General features: G+C 38.2%; 1 protein-coding gene across 1 annotated transcript in view; it reads right to left on the minus strand.

Annotated features, from left to right (window-relative positions):
* The window catches only part of LOC145993848 (protein takeout-like), a 33,452-nt gene extending 12,941 nt beyond the window's left edge, over window positions 1–20,511 (minus strand). The window contains exon 1 of the mRNA XM_083129702.1: window positions 20,393–20,511. Coding sequence (XP_082985828.1) covers window positions 20,393–20,495 — 103 coding nt within the window. The 5' untranslated portion in view covers window positions 20,496–20,511. The remainder of the gene's footprint in view (window positions 1–20,392) is intronic.
* Window positions 20,512–23,988: the final 3,477 nt, after the last annotated feature.

Raw genomic sequence — 23,988 nt, forward strand, 5'->3', positions numbered from 1 at the left:
GTAACCTTTATCGGCAAGAGCGAGTGTCGATCACTCAGCGCGCTTCTGTATAACATTGTGGTTTTGAGCCACAGTTTTTGTCATGGGCATTTTGTTACTTCGTCTTTATCGTCAAAATATCATTCAGCCTCATCGTCGCGATTAACTTATGTGCCAACTAACCAAATGCACACGTGGTAAACAGTACCCACCGTAAAAAAAGCTAATAGCTTTCTGCTCATTCACATTACGCTGACGACGTTACTGCTTCTTCCGTGATTTCTTACCTCCTGTCTTGCCTACAACATGTAGGCAAGTTGTGTGAAATGGGGTCTGCGCTTGTAACAAGCTTCCTCTTTTTAATGAGTCACGGGACCTACTGCTCTTGTTTCTCGACATTTCCACAGAGCGAATGGAAGGCAGAACACAGTAAAGCGTTGCGAGATTAAATTCCAGGTCACTCCTCTTGTTCCTGAAGCCACGGAGACAGGAAGAAGGCCAATGCCTCGCGTTATGCAATTCCCAGTCGGTAGAGGGTGCAGCAATAGCTTTCACTGAGGAAGCTGCTGGCTGCCTTCTATATTGTTGACCCTTGATTCGATTTGCTTTAACGCATCTTCAGCTCTAATTGAAGGAGCGAACGCTTCGAGAATTTGCACAAGCCAGTTTCTGGCTTCTCTGAGCTTCCTGCAAATTGCGAGAGCTTGTTGTGCACACTGCTTCAGTGTCTGTCAATGTAAGATTCGATGTTTGAACAAGGGAAGGTCGCCGGTCACACACTTGTGTGAATATTGTACGAGTGAAGAGCAGGAAGTCATTTCAAGCCAATATGCCACGTCGCTGCTGTAGAGATATGAATTTATTTTTTTCAGAAGGCAAAAAAGTAACAAGGAACTTGTTATTCTGACACAGTAGCGCGGGTTTTAGAATGCGTCATTACATAGCAGAAAAACCAAAGGAACTTATTTTAAACACTATTAAGCAGGGTCGTTAAAGGTCCAAGAATCCATAAACTCTAATGGATTGATTATATTGGGTTGTGCAAGAGGACCGGAACCTTTTTCCTCTCACAATTTAAACTGCGTATTGCTTCATTTCAATACGGAACTTGGGACCGGATTTTAATTGATCCGGAACAATGGTTCCTGGACTGTGTTTAAATTGATCCGGAAAATAGGTTGATGGACCGAATTGAAATACTGTACAAATAAAATGATTCTATACGGCTCAGAATCCATTCATGCTTGCTGATTTTCTCTCCTGGACCGGAATTGAATGTATTTAAAATTCCTGGACCTTCAACAAACCTGCTATTAAGAACTGGAAAATGTGCTGCACATACACTGTAAGATAACAACAATAAAACTTGATTTAAAACTCATTCATCTGAAAGAATATCCGTTTTGTTGACTCATTTCTGAAAATGATCCTTATATGGTATTCTGATCTGACCAAATCCTCAATTCAACTTCATTGAATTTATCTACTAAACCAATAGTTGCTTTATAGATAGAAAATTATCAACTTTTTGTTGCATTTTTCTATTCACCCATTTTAAAATAAATATTACTTGAAGTTTGTTTGAATCCATTTTATGCGCAGAATGGCTAATAGGGGCTGGATCTGCAGGTTAATTTGGGGGTCCGAACCTCTATGTGCGTTCACCTGGTATCGAACCCAGGTCAAAATAAATATTAATGTTTTCTGAGGTTAGATATTGATGGGTGGATGAGGAGAGGGGACAAAATGGTACGTCTGTCCTTGAGAAATGTTGAGGCGCACAAAATTAGTTAACCTGTTTTTGAAATCCAAAGTTATTGCATTCGACTTATTTTAATCTGACTAATTCAAATATCCATTTCTAATATGATATGAAAATTATGCCATATCCTTCACCGCTATTCGTTAATACTACTTTACACTTCTCTAATAATATTTAGTTGTTAACCTATAAATACTCATTATGATTTGTTTAATGCCAATTTGGGAGAAGAATACTCGTAAAGTTATTGATGGCGTGTTACGAAGTACTGTAATTGTGATTACCAATAACGACATATCCTCAAATTGTGGATATAACTTTTTATATAATAAAGCTTTCGATCAGAAGATGCTCATTGACAGAAACAGGGTACTAAGAATATTGTTTCGCTGTAGTTAACTTGAAGACATAAAATGCCAGACAATAGTATAGCGGATACATTTTCATAAACAGTTTCTTTCGATTATATCACTACTACCTGTGAATGACTTCACGTATTGTACTACGTCATATATACATACATTTTAAGATAATGTCTTGTAAGGCAAAGTTCCCATTCTCGTTGTACCATTCTATGAAGGCACATACAGAGGGATGTGAAGGTAGGATTTCATACATTCACTGTCTCTTTATGTTTAGCATTTTGTCCCTTTTGTAAGTCCTGAATCACATGTCTTGCTTTATAGCCGGTGAAAGTAACCAGTTCCCTCACCGACTGAAGCAACTTAATGCTTCTTCCTTGTCCAACCAACTTTGGATTTCAGCAGAAGTACCCGTGGACATTTCCTTTCCTGTAAGTTCGTGATATTTCCATGTTCGTGAAGGAAGTACATTGTTCGACAGTTTCTTTGCATATCAAAGTATGCGATTGAGGTGTTGGATGCATGTTTCGAAACCAACCAGAAGTTTCCGACACATACGTACGAGCTACTAGAAACATCGGGACATGATGCTAGCAACAACTTGCAGAGTCTCTTTCCTCATGTTTACAACTTGATTACCGGTCTCCGTTGTGGAGGGGTTAGCATGAGGCGCAGCAAAACCAGGGAAACTAGGTTCGATGATTCTGTTAGTTAAAACCCTAAACGAATGATATCCGCAACGCCATATGTGCCTCCAGCTACGGTACCGAGACTTACTGTCCTAGTGTCCCGTTTTGTGAAAGAATTTAGAAAATTAATTAAAGACACTGCCAGCACCAGAAAAAAGTGAGTGGGGGCAGAGGGGGACTTTCTACAAGGCCAGTCACGTGTCACGCTAAATATTACACAACAATTGCGTAGTTGGGACATTCCACGAAAAGTGATCCTACTCCATGTAAATAACAAAATGTATTAACATTGAAATTATTATTGTATTTAATTGCATTAAGGTTTAGATGTTTGTGAATCCATATAATTTGTACATGTCACCAATAAAAGATACTAGCTTCTGCAGCCTATATGTTTCCAAGACAAATGAAGTAAATATTTTGCTACATTTTTAAAGCGTGAGACACGTAACATGCTTTTGTTAATGCTTTTCATGCATTTAGCCTATGCCATCATACTCAAGTTGTTTTCATTTGTTAGCTGACACCATAAATTACTTCATAATTGAATAAAATTTGTTCACTATGATTATTTGAATCCAATATGAGTTTTCTTCTTTGCTGAAGGCAGTAGGGGTCGAGAGGGGGGGGGGAGTGCCCCCCGTCCGCCACTGGTGCCGTCACTGGTGTAAGGTATATGAAACTTTTGCCTAGACATACAATACAGGGTCTGTATTTATAGATAGGATGTATGTTTGTTTACGTGCAACATGTTTGTTTTTCTAAATAGCTAATTTTGTTTCCATTATTTCAGTACGATATAGAGACTTTCTCTCGGGACCGAGACGAGACTGGGAGAGTCGGTCTTCCTTCTACACAAGACGAGACTGAGCAAAGTCCAAAATACATCATACTAACTTTCAACAACATTTGGTGTATTTATACTCTTTCTTATTTTATGTCGCTTCTCTCGACTCTTAAGCTGATTGCGAGTATGAGGATGAATAATGGTCAGACAAGTTGACAAGAGGCACTCACGTGCCAAAGTCAGGCGCATCGAATCGCTGCGAGATTGTCAGTCGACTACTCCACGAGATATAATTCGTCACAGGAAGGTGTGTTCCTATTGTGAGGGTCAATAGGAATATTTTTCTTAGGGTTTGAGAGCATTAGAAAGAGAATTATAACATTGATATTTGGATATGTGCCCGTTAGCTTAATTAGCTTATCCTTCTACGTACTGGTGTGTGGGTCATACATGTGTAGTTTCAAGTGGTCAGGAGCCTTCCCGATGGCGCAGTGGTAGTGTTGTTGCCTTGTAATCAAGGGGTCCTGGGTTCGATACCCGGTGGAGGCACATAGTGGTTCGGATCCTACTTTAAACTGTAGGTCCAGTCCCGATTAGCCTTTACTGTGCATAAAGTGGACTTAAAACACCAACTCAACAACAACAATCAAGTTTTGCGGCCAAGTTTGTCGTGTGCAAGGAAATATCGTGAAATAACGTGGGCTTCTTTTTGAACAATCGAATACTGCACAATATACCATCGTAAACAAGTTCAAATCTCCCGTCTGCTTGAATTCCGTTTGTTTACAAGAACTGGCCTCTATCATGGTCGCTCGAAGTCACAATGCAACAGTTTGTGACGTAGGTGACAGACACCTGTAGCCAGGGTTGTGGAATAACGCGTAAAAGAAGGTTCTGTACATGACACGTATATTACGCGTAAAATACTTAACAAAACGTAAAGTATGTAAAAACTAGAACCAAACATAAAACCTAAAATAAAACATGATTTTTTGCGATGGTTATTGTTATGTATGGCAGTTGGCAGTGGTAGAAAACTAAAAGAGGCTTTAAAAATCTTTCCTTACGAATTTGTATGTGCTCTTATATTTCAATTTTACAAACTTCCAGATTCACATTCACATCATAATTAGCATATGAAAGTGTATAATACGTGTGGCATTTGAAGCTGTTACTAAAACTTTGAAATACAACCCAAATAAATTGTCGTTAATCGTTATGTTGTTATAAATACAAGTACTAGTGCAAGACGTACATATATATATCAACAGGTTTCTCAATAATTTGAAAATATGTGAAAGAACAATTCTATTTTTAAAATCTGTTAGGGTGAAGACCTGAGGTGGTTGTACAAACAATCTTCAGAAAATAATGATTTTGTGTTGAAATATATAAGAAAATTAAAGCTTTTTTAATGTAATTAAAGTAGTTTTTCCTACTAATTTAAGGAAGAAAATTCGTTTTTTTTACATCCGCGTGAAAAATTGGCTTCCTACGCGAAGTAAATTACTAGTAAATTACGTGTAATTTACGTAAAAAAATGCAACGAGTAAATTACCTTTCCAACCCTGCCTGTAGCCCATATGTATTTACATTCAGTTTCTTCTTTTTCTATTTTTTTTATTGTGAAAACTGACATGTCCTTCACTCTCTTTTTTCGATGAGGAGTAACAGCAATCTGTATGACTTCTCAGACAATCTTTATATGCTTATGTAACATTTGCAATTATATTTCAATTTGCCATCTCGCATTCAATTATCTTAATTCCTGTCATTTGTAGGATAATTTACAAGCTCTTGCAATGCATGGCTTGCCACAAGAAGAAGGTAAACTTACCATCTACATCGCTGGTAAATATGGAAGTATTTGTGACAATAATATATAGCTTACGTAATCTTCCGTTCTCTTTATACAATTATTGTGTTTCGACACGATTTGAGGAGGAGAAAGCAAAAATAACGCCGCCTATATTTAACATGGGTGACGTAATAGTTCTAGTTGTATTTAGAACAAATATAGCCTTGTTTTTTCAATATAAGTGGTCATCCAGCACTGAATTCTGTTTATATAAATTGTATCACCTCGAGGAATTACATTTTCTGCTTCCTTAAAGATTAATCACCATCTCAGTACATTTAGTTTTTTTAGGACATCAATCAGCAACACTAAAAAAATTACCTTTCTATCACTCAGTGTATTTCCGTGCTCATTAACTATTCATATCGAAGAACCTATTAATGCTGCATAGGACTGAAAGAATAGCTCAATATGGTATTGGTCGTATGTAAAGTCGCTCCTTCTAGAGTTTGGACTTGAGGAACCACAGACTTTTAGTCTCCAGTTTTGCCAGTGTGAAGGGGGGAAAAGCGGTGTTGCCAAACGTCTGAGAGTCTGATTTTTTTGTCCAGTCATACAGGACATTTTTTCCTGTCAACATGCACCCTTCGGTCGCTCGCATTTCAGGCAGAGGCAGGGAAGTGGAGACCCACGCATTCGCTTGCTACACGGCAGCAACCGGCTTCGCCGTGCTTGGCCTTTTTGGGGGTGGACTCTCTCGTGAGAGGGTGGGGGGGGGGACGATGAGCTGAAAACTCGGAATTATTGCGGAGGGTTAGAATTCTTTCTAGGGTATTGTGGAAACTGTTCGTATGAACATCTCACTGCAATCAAGGTTTAGGGTCCAGTTACTTGTCGTGGCATATTTCGTTTTGCTCGCCAGTTAAAATTGTACGTCGAGTTCCGATTACTCAATATTATCCATCCTTTATAGTTTATATTAATTTCATTGTTTTCTACACAGCGATATCAAATAGAGAATTGTAAATTGATTGGACGTGAAAGAATATTATGTGTTTTACTGATATCCTCAGAAGAGTATCTACAGCATGTTTAGTAATATCCTGAAATTTAGGTTGAATTCAGAATTTATGCGATATAGAATGGGTGGTTGGGTCGGGGGGGGGTGCTCATGGGGTTGCAGTTTCCTCCCGAAATTTTGAGAAATTCAAAAGTTTCAACTAAAAGCATAAAATAACAATCAGGAGAACCAAATTGGTAACTGAAGAACCTCTTAAATCAACCTCCCAAATATCATTTTTGTCTTTAAACCACTTTTAACCGTGGTATCAGTATCGGAAGATATCGGTTGGATTATATTTACCGACACCGGCCGATACTTTTCCAACATTTTAATCTTTCGCGAGGCTTGCAAATATGCAGAAAGCATTTTCGCGGTGTCCTTGAATTTATGCATAATTCCAAGTTTCCGTTATTTTGAACCATTGTTGTATGGAAAAGTGTATTTTGTGATTACGTAATAGTATTTTCAGATTTTGATGTAATTCTTACGTTTAAAGCACAATCCTAATAAATTGATACACAGAATTGGAAGTATTTACTTACACACTAATATTAGTCAATCTTTTGAACAGCTTTTAATTAATACGCGTCATTTTCAAACAAGGGTATAGGTGAGATAGGTAAGAGAATCAACATGGGTGTGGATATCCGTTCAACTCTAATAATTATGAAATGTTTTATTACTTATTCCGCCTCACGGAAAGAAATGCAGCTTTGTAACATCCATATTTACAATTCCAGCCCTCCGAAATAAAATCCTGCTTACTCCAGTGGCACTATAGCATGTTATGATGCGTCTGTCTCCATTAAGCGGGACTTTTTCTTCCCGATTGAAATCACGGACGTTCTGATAATTACCAGTGCAACTGCTGTTCTGCCAATCACTTTTTTAAACGGAATCAAAGGGCCATTATTATCTCTTTCATTTTCAAAATAATCTCGCACTGCACATACTAATTCACGAGTCTGGCCACGCAGAGGAATACCACGCCCGACAACTTTTTTTTTCTTCCGACTTCGCCGGTGTATTCGCGTTAGGCTCATCATCTTTCAGTATAAAAATCACAGATACGAAAAAAAGCACAAACGAACCGCACAATAACCCCGAACTTTTGCTGTCAGGCATACACTTGGCAACGCAGAATCCCACGATAATTTCCCCTCACCAAAGGCAACTGGTCAAAGCCGATTGGTTCAGCGGTTCATGTGACCCTCCCTAACTTTCGACAGAAAAGACAAAAATAGAATTTCCAAGTCCATTCTTTGGGCGGAAGCATTTTAGACCCCCTCCACCACACATACACGCATGTATATATATATATATATTGATCTATTCTTTCATTTTTTTTTACCATTTTGATAATCTATTGGAATTTTTCTAAGGTGATATGTATTGCCATCGCAGGTTTGAGTACTGGACTAGGCACGGGTGTTCCTTTGGAGTATCCCTTCATCATTTCCATTTAATCATCATTCATTCTCGCCGTCGCGATTAGCCGAGTTAAGCAGAAAAGAGAAGTAAAATTATAAAAATCGACACAACGAGTTAAAAAATGCTAAATCAGGCAACAACGGTTCCTTGCCGTCGTTGAATTGCTTTACAATAACTGACCGTGCAATCAGAAGCAAGCGATACTTATTTTGCAAATTATATTGGAGTTGAAAACCAGCCAGTTGTGTCATAAGTACAGCAACCCTTGAGGCAAGAAAAAAGGTTAAAAGATGCTATACTTTTTTTTTTGTAGTGATTGCTTCACCAGAACAGGAAATAGGCATACCAGTATCCACGTGTTCCCTACACACATCAAGAACATACGTGGAAGAAAGTTTTGAGATCAGCCGCTCTTTCGCAACGTGAAAGTTGTCGTACTGAGGTCGTAATTTATAAAAGAACTAATTCGTATTGTGACCCAGTGGAATGTTTTCATTTGCCTCATACACACACATTACTTTCAAAAGGTTGTAAAAATGTAATATAAATGGTATTTGAAGTTAGCTTAGGTACATGTGTGAAAGCATATTAGAAACTTTCACATATATTTGTGTTGGAAAAATGCTAGGGTATCCTTGATGAAATACGGCGGTTAAAATCGTGTATTTGTGATAAATGGGTCCTTGGTTCAATTCTCGATAGAAACTAGTAGCGTATTAAGGCCGTGGTGGAGCTTTGGTCGATGCCAGCAAACCCGTTTCGGAAATAGCCATTTTTAGATATTCGCTTCGTGGCTAATACTCTGAAATAAATACATTTACTACTAGCTCATTCAAATAGGTGTTTTTCTCCAAAACATAGGACCAGTCTTTTGACGTCATCAGGTTTTTTAGCATCGCAGATTGAGACTCGTATTATCTCGGAAGCCCCGGCTCAGCGCAGGTTATTTTGTTAAGATCAACGCCTGAGATAAGAGATATCTGTTGGGCTGCTGCTAAACTACTAGACGGTTACATGCAATCTTCTCGAGTCCGGTTGAGGCGTCTTGTACTCCACCGTCTTTTTTGTCTACGCAAGACTGTTTTTCATCACAGATATCTAGAACAGCGAAAGCAAGCCACACGAAAATTCACAAGAATGCTCTGGAAGAGAATGAATTCTAAGCATATGTAGTTTTTCAGAACTTTGAATATCCTATCGGTTTTTGGAAGGTAGGAAATTTTTGAAACCTGCTTGGCTGGCGAAGGCCAAAGCTCCAGGGGACATTGTCTCGCAGTCACCTTCTATATCCATGATGATTTATTGCTATTTTTAGACAACGTGGGGAGTAGATATCGCATAATTTTAGATATAAGTGTGGTATCGACTCTAGACGTCAAACGAGTGTGAGCAATCAGAGGTCCGGGGTGGTTCGGATCGCACTTTCAAATGTAGGTTCAGTCCCGATCAGCCTTTCTGTGCATAAAGTGGACTTGAAAAAAACTGAAGCTGAAACTGTCGTGAGAGACGACTCCTAATTTTCATTCAGTGGTTCACTTTCCACTTTAAACTGTAGCCTATCCTTGCATAAAACTGACTTCCAACAAACTCGACCAAACTTACAGAAATTCCTTTTGACATCGAGTTACATGTTAACTGTAATCAAGGAAAGAGTAAAAACATTACATCCTTGCTATTTGACGTAATATCCAATCACCAGTTTACTTAAACTTATTTCGTCATGATCACGGACACGTACCATGTCTGATTTGTTTTCTTCTTTCGTCATTCAATAAAAAAAAAGAAGAATAAAGCTTGCGTGCCACTAGAGACATCTAGCGAGAACGCCAAATATATTCACTTCAACGTAACCCCAGATAGATTTTATAGACCATGCTCGCACGCAGCAAAGTGATGTAATTGTTGACGTGAGACCGACCAGCTTGTTTTCTCAGAAATCTTCGCTTGCAATAGTTTGCCGTTTTCCTGATCCTAATCTAATTAACGTTTGTTGCGTTTTATAAACAACGTTATGGTTAACTTACTCAAAGGCTGACATTTAATACATTTTTACCGTTGGTAAGTGATCTAGTTTCTTAAAAGTTGCGTAAACTTCTCACCTAACTAGCTCACAGTGTTCGTATCTCCTGCACCATTATTTCAGGCGTGAAAGGTGTTGTTCGTTGATGATGCAATGTCACGTAAGAAGTCTTGTCTGTAACACATCATGAAGATACTCTGAAGAGCATCATTCTTATATATAATCTTGCTGATTGTGTTTTCTCTTAATTACGTATGTTTTTCGTGTAATAATAAGGCGTTCACATAAGGAGAGTAAAATATTTTTGCCAACACATGACTTGCTAAAGAAATTCGTCTACATTCAACCTGTATTCTGTTACATCGGTAATTGAATTTAAGTTTTGCATGAATACCAACAGCCAACAGCTATTTTTATCTGTCAAAATTCATTCAACTTAGTTCAGATCACCATTGTCATATCAAATAGTACCCCAAATGCGTCAAAAGCAACTTCTGTCAACGGAATTAGTAAATTGCTTGATTATTTTCAGATTTTTCAAAATATTTTTTTATTAATGTCTTATGAGTTAGTTAAACCATAAAATATATTCTTGTTTCGGAGCAGCCATATACAAATCAAGTCTGAACAAGTGCTCGAGGGGGGCGGGGGGTACGCACGGGGATGCTATCCCCTCGGTTAAGAACATTTTTACTAAGAATCCCTTCAGCTAGGATAACTTGCATAAGCATCCACCCACCTACTGCATTGTTTTTCACGGATCCACTACTTAACCCCAAATTCTACAAAACATTCCCCCAAACTAGGAATTTACACTTCGACCACCGGATTGAACAACAATCCAAGCAAGCAATTGTTAGAGAAAAATAAATGACCGTGTTTAACCTGTACTGAATCCTCTACTTCGGAATATCTCGAACTATCGAGATAAGAATTAGACATTGGATTACCGATTGGGTTATCGACTGGACAATTCTGCAGTCGTAATATTTTATGCCAGGCCCTCACTCTTGCCTTACCTTCTCACATGCTTATTTTCCGTTTGAAAAATGTTTGTGCTATTACTTGTACAATGGGATCCATTAGTATTACTGTGCAAATTGTCCATGACTATTTTCATTAATTTTTCTCTTACATCTTATGTATTTTAAGCGATGGACTGTTATGTATGCTGGTGCAGAAGTTGTTAACAGCTTGTTTTGAGTTTTGTTTTAATTCTTGAAGCTCCTATTGTGTCAAATAAAGTGAACGAACATGGTGATGGACAATTTGCACGGTAATACTCATGGATCCCACTGTACAGTATATGGTTGTTAGGCAGGAGGACATATTTGGTGTTCTTAGCGTCCTATTTTTGTCATATCTTGCATCAAAGGACGGGGCTTGAGCTTCGAGTCTGTGCCCAAGAAAAGGCATACCGAAAAAAAAATGCACAACTGTCCCGTCGATAGAATTACCCAGAGACTTAAGACCAAAGTAGAAATAAACAATACAATAATTATGAATATAGTAATAAAACCAGATGAGGCAGTCAGCCTCTTCATTATCGTCTCTGACTCATAATTGTACACCTACTTAAGTTGATCAGTGGTGGAAGGTTAGTCTTAACTGGTTTGATCGTGATCTTTCGCACATAGGAAAAAACTTTGTTACTCAAGAAGCGATAACAACTTCTATCAATGAAATAAGACTGTGCGTACATTTCTTCCACTTTCTTCCTCGTGCAAAGGTAAATGATAAAAAATGGCGCGTAACGGACTCCAATTGCGTAATGAACTCGAAAATGATTCACAGTAAGTTATGCAATATCGCGGCTACTCGAGACGAGGAAATCATTAACCTTTCTCGTAATGGCGTTATGAAGAATTAATTAAACGCTCTTCCAAGAAATATCGTGCAAGTTTTCGATCCAGAACTGGTCAGCGAGAGTTGTTCTGGAGCGGTGTATTAGCAAAGTTTGCAGACGTTCGATACTTGTTTCAATATTTGTTTTAGGGCCTCCCCGATGGCGGAATGGTAACGTCGTCGCCTTGTAAACAAGGGGTGCCGGGTTCGATACCCTGTGGAGGACACGGCACAGTGGTTCGGATCCCACTTTAAACTGTAGATCCAGTCCCGATTAGCCTTTCTGTGCATAAAGTGGACTTAAAACAACAATTCAATTAATTTTTGTTTCATAAGTATCGATCTGAAGCAGGAACTTTTTCTCGGGGGGGGGGGGGGTCAGAGTTAAGATTTCGTATCTTGCCCTTCAGTTTTAGAAACTTATATTTTACTTTTGTTGTTGTTATTGTTATTATTTTCCAAGTCATAAACTGAAATTTACTTGAAAATATTTTGGAGTTGTTGACAGTTCACACTTGAGTCCACTATTTAACTAAACTGGATTCGCCTTGCTTCCTTTCCATAAACGTCTATCACTTTATTGATGAACAGTTCCCGACTTTTCTTCATCCCTCACACCCCTAGTTACGACAGACATGATGCCTGATTTTAATGTATCTGGTAAAACCTTTTACTCTTTATTTTGTTGGATATGGCAATTTGAATGAATGAATAACTTCACGTTTCTACCACTTTCGGCTAATTGCGAAGATGAGGATGAATGATGATAAGATGAAATAGATAAAGAGACAGTCACAAACACACATTGACAGCACACAACGTAAGTCCCATAGAGGATTATATTGCCCATGGGGCCAGACGCCAGAGCCTCGTTAGTCTGTAAAATGTAGTCCAGGGTGTGGACATGGCAATTGATTGCTGTAACCTACATCCTCTAAATTATAGAAAACAATATTGTTTGAAATAAATATCGCTACAATTTCACCAACAATTCCAATTACATAAACAATACGAAAATATTTTAGATGAAAAGAGATGAAAGACGCAAAAGAGATGAAAAATATAAAGTTTAAGGATACACCTTCCAGTTGTAAGCAAGAATGAGAACAATTCATATGAACTGTGAGTCAAGAAGTCTCCTTCACAATATTACCTTTGGTGGACTATTTTTTGCAGCGCCATTTCCCCCTTGTTTTAGAATTTAGTTCCTTGAGTGAGGCTGTTCACAACATTAGCCTCATTTGACAACATTTGCTTCGTTGCTGTTAATGATAAACATTTTCCTTGCTGCCTTTCTTATTTGTAACTTTTTGCACCGCTGTATACGGACAAGTTCACAGACTCATAAATCATGACAGTTCTTCAGTGGTATTTGTTTCTTTCATCAGCTGAACATATACATTTGAAGTATTAGGACATAACATAAGTTTAGAAGGAAAAGACAAGAAAAAATATTTGTACAGTAGCAGAGAACAATTACAACTAAAGAACAAACACACTGAATCGCCAAATTCGAATGCAAAATCGAAACTGGACCATGCAATGGTAACTGTGTTAGATTTCTCTTATCTTCCATTGTAGGAGATAAAAATGAACAACGGAAACATACAGATTATCTACACAACCAACATAGTTTTTGTTTGTTTTGTGTTTAGATTATTTTTACCTACAATAGTTGGTTAATTACGGCAATGAATAAGTAGAATTTATAAAATCGATGAAGGAAGACAACAAATGGTCCACGCATTACACAGGATTCGAACCTAAGATCCCTGCCTTTGTAAGACCCTACGCTTATCACTCGACTATGGATGCTGGAACAATTTAGATAATTAGGACAATGAAAACAATAGTAGTTTTGAATAAGTGAAGGCAGCTGAACATTTTCAATGGTAATTCTGCAATAAAGGTCCAAAGGATATCAAGTAGAAATTATGAAAATAAGTGCATCGAAAGTGACACAGAGTGAAGGTAGCTAGGAAAAGAAATTCAGGAAGTGAGGAAGGAAGAGTAAGGGTATAAAGACATTGTGCATACGAAGCGAAGAAGTTCAAAGTGGAAAGTAGCTGTGTATGACTATAATTTAAAACTCTTTTGTGTTTCGAAATTCGAAGGCATAACTATTGTCTTCCCGCCACAAAAGCAGATGACGTGAGTGTAGCGGGAACAGGGCCCACGTGACTTATTGGCGGGAAGCCAACAGAATTAGACCTAACATTCTATAACAGTGATGAATTCAGGGGCTGCTCCGGGTATTCCATCCGGATATAGGAAAGCTCAGAAAATTTCAATACCCTGGTAGAAAATTACGAAATAATATGCACCGATTCAGCCACTTTATAACAAAAAGTCAAAATAATGAACAAATTTAAATTAGCGTCCGTCATTGAAACTCAGCAGTGGCAGGACTGGTGTCATGTAAGCTTTTATTGTCGTAACGAATTTCAAATTCTTGAAGCTATTTTAACGGTAAGTCAGTCAACAGTTTGCTGTAGAATTGTGGTGACGTGTTTGTGCAGTCTTATCGAAATTTACACTGAATTTAATTTAATTTAATGCCAGAGGTAAGGGAGAATTTAATAATATTAGTATTCTTTTTATTAGTATTATAATTTAGCGCATGTAACATTCCCACCGGGGAGTTTGATATACCCCCGGAGGAAAGTTTGCTAGATTCAACACTGCTCTATAATACCGCGGAACTTGCTACTCTAACATTTTGTAATAAGTCAAATGAGCACAATCAGTTTCAAGAAATGAGAATTTGTTATAAAGTAATTGTAAAAGTTATTAGATTCGAATGGGGAAAGAAGAAACAATGTCATCGTATTCAATATGCATAGGCCTTGCCCGGGGGAGGGGACATGATTCTGAGTGGCCCGGACCCCCTGCCCCTTCTTTCGGTGCCCATTGTGATGAGGATGACACAGATACAGTTAAACATGGAAAATCCTTCACTCTTCATCGAAGCGTAACGTAGGAACTATAGTTGTTCAGAAGGCCATCACACGAGCAGGACTGTGTAAATTGTTTGATAACACACTCAGCCTCAATGAACAAGTATTTATTTTACCGTTGGCAGCGTGTGCATAAAACATTGCTTTTATAAAAGTCGTCAGGGCACGTTGTTCTAAATTTAGTCATGTTTGGTGATCGTTGCTGGCCGTGACACACTTTCAAATTGCAGGATTGTTTGTTTCGTAACCGCCATTTTCTTTATTCTTCACGGATCCTACAATCACGCGTTTCAAGTCACATTACCATTGCTTTTTCTTTTATGACATTTTCTCTTGTGTTTCTCTGCTCGGGGAAGACACAGATTTCATTCAAAAGTTTCAATCTATACTAGTGTCCGCGAAAGTAGGCGCTGGTAGAACTTGAGCTGTTTGCCAAATTTATGCAGATGTGTGTACTCACAACTGGATTTGCATTAAGGTTTACGGCAGTATATAACCTTATTTTGCAGCTCGTCTTTGTAATATACGTGATACATAAATGGCGTCAATATTTACAGGAAAAATTCGAAATTGCAACACTTGCTTTCCCTTTGAAGGCAGGTTTGGCGGTTGAACTAGGCAACACTGCATGGTGAACGTTGCCACATCGTGTGTGGGAACCAACGTTTCTTGACCCGTATTGGCTTTTCTTTTGTCACACTTGGCACCAACACATTTTTGTCTAGGAGCCTAGTTTCATGCCGCTGACTATACTGCGTTTGTTAGAACCTGTCCCGTTTCCCGCGCTAGGGATCTCTCACAGTTTCGGTGTCAATGAGAAACGAGGAAAAAATCGTCTGCTGGGCAGCGAGGAGCGAAGAGAGGCGCTTACGTAGACGCTCTTGCCGTGTTTTTTTTTTTTTTTTTTTTGCCTGGCTTTGACTTTCCCCAGCAGGAGAAAAGCCAGCGATCAGCTAGCGCGGGAACCGGGACAGGTTGTAACAAACGCGGTATATATAGGGGACTTAATCTTACTTTTGGCTACAATGAATATGCAACATGAATAGAAGGAATGTATGAAGAGGCACTCAGAAAATCTTTATGTTCAGGCGGAGATCGTGTATGGCTAGAGCGAATAGTCAGAAGTGGTAGATAAATTACTCTAAATAACAACAAAAATTGTGTGACTAGAGCTTGATTCGACGCAGTGATTCTGTGGAGAGTAAGCGTTACATGTTACAAAACAGGCGTCCTAGGTTTGAATCTTGGTTAAAGTATGGATGTGTCGAGTTTATTCCATGATACAAATTCATCATTCATCCTCACATTGCAATCAATCTAGGTATGTAGAAAACCGACGGAAAATCCAGACAATAGAAATGGATACCTCCCCATTGTTGCCGAAGGAGACTATCTACAGGGGAAATGGAATCCAAGGAATGACGGGAGAAATGCAGTATGGGTTCCTTTATGTACGAGTCTAACTCATTTAAGAATTTTCAGATTAGGCCCCGTTCGCACGAAAGGCACCAATCGTCTGGCCTGCTGATTGATATATGGGCTCTCAGTATGAGACGTTGAGAACACTAATAGAAAAGCGAAGTAAGACAAACCACAAAAATCAATCAATCAATGTTTTACGCACAGTCAGTTAGTAAAAAAAATAATAAGCCGGCAACACTGACGGGGTGAGAGAGGACAAGATTGTTTTCTGTTATTTATCGTCGCTTTTCTGCCACCTTTGACTAATTACAACAATGAGAATGAGTGATGATTGGCTGAAATTGATGAAGTTACACTTACAAAGAACACCCATGCAGGGATTCGAACCCGATAACTTCGTTGGTGAGATCTCAAGTCAACCATCGAACCGGCAGAGAAGAAGATTACAACGGTTACTAGTTTCTGATTATTAAGGTGTGGGAAGCTGGTGCGTGTGACCTTCATCCGGCTATTAAAAATAACAACTCTAACAATGCCATGGCAAAATAGCGAATCGTGTAACGTCAGCAGGTGGTGCATCCGGAAGAAGATGTCCTTGAAAACTTTAATTAGGAAAGACACCTCGTTGGATAGGTATCTGAATTTGAAGAAGATTTTGATGGAAATGTTTTTACATTATGGCTTACCTAAATTCGAATGGAAGCACAAAAACTACATTAGATTATCCACATCATCATGGGCGTAACTTGGGACCTACTTTTGAGGGGGCAGAATCAAACTGGACCTAATTTTGAGGGAGCAGAATCAAACTGGGCCTAATTTTGTGGGGGCAGAATCAAACTGGCCTAATTTTGAGAGGGCAGAATCAAACTGGGCCTACTTTTGAGGGGGCAGAATCAAACTGGGCCTACCTTTGAGGAGGCAGAATCAAACTGGGCCTAATTTTGAAGGAGCAGAATCAAACTGGCCTAATTTTGAGGGGGCAGAATAGAACTGGGCCTACTTTTGAGGGGGCAGAATCAAACTGGGCCTACTTTTGAGGGGGCAGAATCAAACTGGGCCTAATTTTGAAGGAGCAGAATCAAACTGGCCTAATTTTGAGGGAGCAGAATCAAACTGGCCTAATTTTGAGGGGGCAGAATCAAACTGGGCCTACTTTTGAGGGGCAGAATCAAACTGGGCCTACCTTTGAGGGGGCAGAATCAAACTGGGCTTAATTTTGAAGGGGGCAGAATCAAACTGGGCCTACTTCTGATGGGGCAGAATCAAACTGGGCCTACTTTTGAGGGGGCAGAATCAAACTGGGCCTACATCTGAGGAGGCAGAATCAAACTGCGCCTAATTTTGTGGGGCACAATCAAACTGGGTCTAATTTTGAGGGGGAAGAATCAAACTTGGCCTACTTTTGAGGGGCTAGAATCAAGCCTGGGCCTAAAGTTTGGTGAAGAAACTCGAAAAGTTTTCCATCCAATAAAAACAGCGTTCAGGACTGTAACGTTTGCGAAATCACAAATATTACTCTTTATTACTTTGCTTCTCAAGTCCTCTAACTTGTAAATTTTAATAAACCTGAAACTTTTTGGGGGGTGGGTGGCAAGTGTCTCCCTTGTCCCCGCCAAATTACGCCTATGCACATTACATTAATTTTGTAACTAGTGCAGAAAGTATCATTATTTCTTGAATTTCTTATTATATGGAAGTACAATCATTAGAATTAGTAAGGAATTGATACTTTATACATTGTTTTTGGGTGCCAGGAAAGGATGGACAGGAAACGACAAGAAATTCGGTTTTAGATTTGGAATACGGTAACGTTTCTTTAAAAGGTATTTTCAAATGGAAAGACTTCTCAAACGAGTGTCAACCGGCACTCTTTATAACTTTAAGTTCGTAAGGTACAATGGGATGCATAAGTATCACCAGGCTAATTGTCCATTACAATGTTCATACTCTTTGTTTTACGCAACGAGAACTACAAGAACTGATTGTTATTATTGATTTGCTATATTTTACTTCGCTTTTTGTGCCACTTTTGGCTAATTTGCGAAGATGGGTATGAGTGATGATATGATGAAATTCATGAATGGACACTCACAAACATCCATGCCCAAGCCGGGATTCGAACCCGGGACCAACATTATTATTATTATTATTATTATTATTATTATAAGTAGTAGTAGTAGTAGTAGAAATACCAAAGACGTTATTACCCTCGTAAAGTATGCAAAAAGGGGGTAGAAGTTGGTGCTAAATCATTTGTGTTCGAACAAACGATTTGAATTATTTTTCCAACACGTTTAATTTCACATTAATAATGCAAAACAAACACACAAACTGCTTTTGAAAGACAGAAAATGCTTGATATATGCATTTCAAATATAATTCCTATTTACATTAACATGTATAACTTTCATGCACGATATATGCAACATGGAGCGACGTGGACACTAAATTGTATACGTATTCAAAGTTTCTTTAATACATATTACATACAACATATATTATTTAAGTACATTACACAAGCGAGCAAGAAAATTTTACGAAAAGTATTTTTATTTGCATAAAGTTTCAAGTTGTGAGCGGTAATTGCCTCTTGCAGGTACACTTGGCCGTCAATGTTTGCCCCCTTGAACTCATTTCAGTCCAAGGTTTGTGGGGGGCAATGCCCCCTGCCCCCCTGTAGTTGCGCCACTCATCAAGACGCCAGAAAAATATAGGCCTATGCCGGCCACCGTGGCGGAGTGGTTAGCACGCCGTGTCACGACGCCATAGGATCTGGGTTCGAATCCCGGCCTGGATATGTGTGTTCTTTGTAAGTGTCACTGCATCAATTTCATCCTATCATCACTCATCATGATCTCCACGATTAGATAAAAGGGGCGATGTGAAATAATAGAAATAAATCAATCGAATATAGGTCGGACTCCATAAATAGAATCCAACTGATACTTTCAGATACCGATACCACTGGATAAGTATCGGCTCAGCCCTACAAGCATCTGATTGCATTGCCCACACGCTCTTACGATTGAATACTTTACCACAGTGCTAGAGCCCTTTGGCAGAGCCTTAACTTACATCAATTTTTCCCTGAAAAGCCTTAATTCGAGAGAATGAACCTCAGGGCAGTTGTTTTGTGCAAATTTGTAAGGCCTTCCAACAAGGGCGGCCGCAGAATTTTTTCTCAGGGGGGCAGAGCAAGATTTCATTTGTTGCCCTTCAGTCAAATATATTATTGCTTTACAAATCTGAAAATTCAAATTGAATTGAAAATGCTTTGGCGTTGTATACAAGTTCAGACTCTAATCTACTGTTTAAATAGAAACTGGAATCAAGTTGAATCCTTTTCAAAAATATTTGTGACTTTGTTGATGAACAGCTCTATGCCATTTTATGCTTTTTCACAATGCACACATATCAAGCAGAGACCACTTAATCTACGGTCCTTCATTGTGCCTCTGATCCGTGTTTTTACATGCCGAAAGGTACTGGAAAAAAGGAATAATTCAAAATAACGGGTTGTGAATTATTAAGGCAAAAACAATCACTTGAAGGGGAAATGGTGTGTACAATTCGAGACTTTCGTCAAATTTTAGAAATAGATTTTTTTTAGTGCCGAACGTCCGATTTGTTAATATTTTCTTCTCAATTCCGTCTTAACCAAAATCTTTTTTGTTCCCTCACATCCTAGTTACAGCTGTCAACACGATTCTGAAAACGTTCTCTCATTATTTTGTTGGACATTGCCGCAACGGACAGCCTTTAAATCGCAGAAAACAAAATTATTTGCAATAAAATATTCCTACACTTTCACCGTCATTCGAATTACCGAGCCGGACCCTGTGGCCGAGTGGTTAGCACATTGCTCTGCGACGCCAAGGGTCCCGGTTTGTGTTTCTTTGTGAATGTCCATTCATCAATTTCATCATTCCATCACTCATCCCCATCTTCGCAAATTAGCCAAGAGGCACAAAACGCGAAGTAAAATAAAACTAAATGAATCAATCAATCAATCGAATTACCGTGAACTTTTTCCAGATATCTTAGGGGGAACAAGTGCCCTCCGTCCACCTCTGCGGGCGCACTTGCTATCGAACTACGTCACACCATAATTCCCGAACGCAAGACGTGTACATGGCCCCACCTGTATGTATCAACCTCGGATGAGAATCTGACGGGTACACATTACTACAAACTTAATCAAGATCCAACCGCCCCCTTTTCTTTATAAAGAGAACACACTGTAAGGAAAATAGTAGATTTGTCGTGAAACTTACGGACTTCTTTAAACTCATTCTCCTCTGTCGTCGTTTCTTCTGACTTGACATGCAGCGCCAACAACACCGAGAGGACGACCTGGAAACCACAACACGCCTTCATCCTGATCCGGGGATAGAGAAAGTGGAAACGAGACGGAGAGTGGTCTTTGCTATATATGCGCTCGTCCTGTCCCCTTCTCCCCTCCTCCACGACGTTCGTATCCTCTTTCTGCGTTTGCCCCTGCGGACGCAATATGACGTAAAACTTGTAAATAAACGTTAGGTCACTGTGGTCGAAATTTAAGTAGTAAAACTGATCAAAATAGGGGTATTTTTTTTGGTTTCCTTTGAAGAATATACTCATATATTCGGCATTCGTTAGTCTCTAGACACCCCTTCACGGTACTTTCCAAGTAAGAGCAGGGATGTACAGTGGTGTGCACAAGTATTGCGCTGATTTTTTTTCTTTTGCACCCTACGTGTTTTTAAGGGGTATTTTTTTACGTATGCAGTCGACCTAGTGGTACAACTTCTTGGTTAGAATCTCGGCCTGCACATGGCTACTTATCCTCATCTTCGCGATAGCCACAAGTAGCAGAAAAGCGAAGGAAAATAATCCAAATCGATCACTTTGCATATGCTAGTGCAAAGGTTTTCAGCAGCTTCTTTGGTATTTTGTTTCAATTCTTGAAGCGAATAAGCTTGGGCATGGACAATCTTGTTGGTAACACTTTTGCATCCCACTGTACGTTTTCGCATAAACAAGTAATTGTAACCCAGTTACGTTCTTAGCCAACATGTAACGAAGTCAATAGTTTACTTTCAAAAGTAATGAGGATAATCGTGTTTTCCAACAAAACAAAAGAAAATGTTTATCTTCAAGTGGGACTACATTTGTTACTGTTTTTATATTGTTATTATTTTACGCCGCATTTCTGCCACTTTTGGCTAACAGAGACGATGATGACGAGTGGTGATTAGATGAAATTAACGACGCTGACACCCGTAAAGAACAACCATGCCTAGGACACAACTCGAACCCGGAAACTTCGATGGCGAAATCGAAAGTCAACCGCCTAACGTGGTCGGCCACCGAGGCTATATATTTTTTTACTATCAAATATTTTACATGATGTAATGTTTCCAACTATACTTTTAATTTTCTTGCCTCCATATTTTCTCAACACTCAAGGATTATTATAACTTAATGAAAATTAATGTAAGTTTTAAATGGTCATGTGTAAATATGGAACAACCCTAATGCAGTTCATTCATGCAAAACGGTCTTGCGAGTTATAGCTTATATATACTGAAGCCATAGGCGTAACCTGGCGGGGACAAGGGGAGCACTTGCCCCTCCTAAATTTTCATGTTACCCAATTTAAAAGTGAATGATAATTTTGTTAGCCTTCTGAAACCTGAGGAGTCAAGTATTGAAGACTATTTTTTATGACTGTTCAAATGTAAGTTATTTAGCAAATGAGTCCTGGATGCTTTTCTTATGGGATGGAAACCTTGCCGAGTCTGTCCCCTTACGTTAAGTCCTAAGTTTGACTCTACTCTCAAAAGTGCTCCTGTTGGAAGTTTCGAAATAAATTTTACTCTCGTACCAGGATGTGAACTTCGATCTAGTAGAGAAGCATATACTTTTATTCTACTAGATATAAATAACTGTAGTCACATAGAAATTAGTTTCATTTTCAATTGGGTATGCTCATTTAAGGCTGCTTAAGATACCATGCTTTACACTTGAGGAATATGTGATGTTTAAATCGTATCAATTATTAGGAACTGTTTAGTTTTTTTTAATCAAATATTCCTTTCATAAATCTGTAATGAGCATTTTAGAAGTTCTGACATTTTTATGGTGGACTTAATTACCTATTTGTAATTTAATTAACTTTCGTGTTTATGATATTTGTGAATTTGATGAAAGCAAATCATTTTATTGTTGATATTGCAAATATGCGTTCTTCTTGGTTCGAAATTATAACTATTTTAATCCATAAGAGCTAAATTTCAGTGAAACTTATTAAAAACGTAAGCCCTATGTACATTTGAAATCATTCTTTACAGATATGTCAAGTTAAAGAAAAGTATAACAAAGCTACAAGGGCATAATTTTTGTCTTGATTGATTTATTTTATTTTCCTTCTCTTGTTATGCCACTTTTGGCTAATTTGCGAAGATGAGGATGAGTGATATGATGAAATTGATGAATAAGCACTCACAAATATCCATGGCCAGGCCGGGATTCGAACCCGGGATTCCTGACGTTGTATCGCGATATGGGGCCGGCAATTGTTGTCTTGAAGATAGAGATTTAAACCTTATGTATAAATTGCTTATTAAATCACAAAAATCTAATGTTGCCATTGTACGCACTACCTAATACAACTTTGTATGAAGAGAGGCTTGTGAATCTCATTCTGCTTGGCATGCTTTGTGTGCGAGGTAGATATGTGAAGCTGAAAAACCGCCTATATAAAACATTTTTTTTACGAATATTGATCTCCATATAGAGATAGGGAAGTTATTTTTAGTCACATGCATTCAGAACTTATTTTTTTAATACTAACGTAATAAAAGGAAGAAATATACTTTTCTAATGGTTTTCATCTGAGTCATGGACATAGGAGAAAAAAAAATTCTTACTGCAAGTAGCTCAGGTTATTGTTTATTCAATATATTATTATTATTAAAGGCTTTCATTTTTGTATTACTACAAATTGTTATGATTGCTATAAAATGTCTAATGTCAAAGTATTATTGAAATGACATCATAAGTCAGCTTGAATGAGGCGGTTTGTTATCACTTGACCTCGGATTTTGGGTTTTTAACCTATTTTTTCCTTTGCAGGTAAATTAGAAATAACAAGTTACGTCAGCGTTTCATTAGAAAACGCAACAACCGATGAAGTTTTATAGTCCCTAAAATAACCTATTTTGCTTGTTAGAACCTATTTTAGGTTTATGCGCCTAAATCAAACCTTTTTTTAAGGTTTTTATATATATTTTAAGGTTTTCCAGGATTTTTATGGCACACAGAGGTATTTGCTCGGTTTGATACAAAAAGAATCAATGACTAACATGTTTGAAACACATTTTCTGTCGATTCCCCTCCCTTTATTATAAACCGTTAGGGCATTTATAAATATGTATAAATTCAATGAGATTTGGATTAGTAAAAATTTCAATTTTTCACGCCTATGCAGAAAAATTCACGGAGAATTCCCGGAGCCAATAATTCACGGAAAATTCCCGGAATTCAAGGAATTCCCAATGACTAGTCACTCTGGTATTGTGCAGCAAATCATACATACTTAAATCATTCTTCAGATCAACAAGTAACTTTTACTATCAACCCAAATATAGGATTACAATAATAATTTGTGGATAATTTTGAAAATGATGTAGACTGCAAGTGAAAATTTGGTTAGAAAATTAATATTTGGTTGTTACATATAGCTATTAAAATTTCTTACTGTTATTTTGAAATTATGTTTTTGAAATTGTACCAAATCAGTATTTTTCAGGGATTTTGAAGCATTTTAAGTTTCTTTTGGAACCTACTTCAGGATTTTTCGTGCCAAATTTAAGATTTTTAGAACCTA

Source organism: Lepisma saccharinum, chromosome 10 (genome assembly GCF_977018435.1).
Source record: "Lepisma saccharinum chromosome 10, izLepSacc3.1, whole genome shotgun sequence".
NCBI lineage: Eukaryota > Metazoa > Arthropoda > Insecta > Zygentoma > Lepismatidae > Lepisma > Lepisma saccharinum.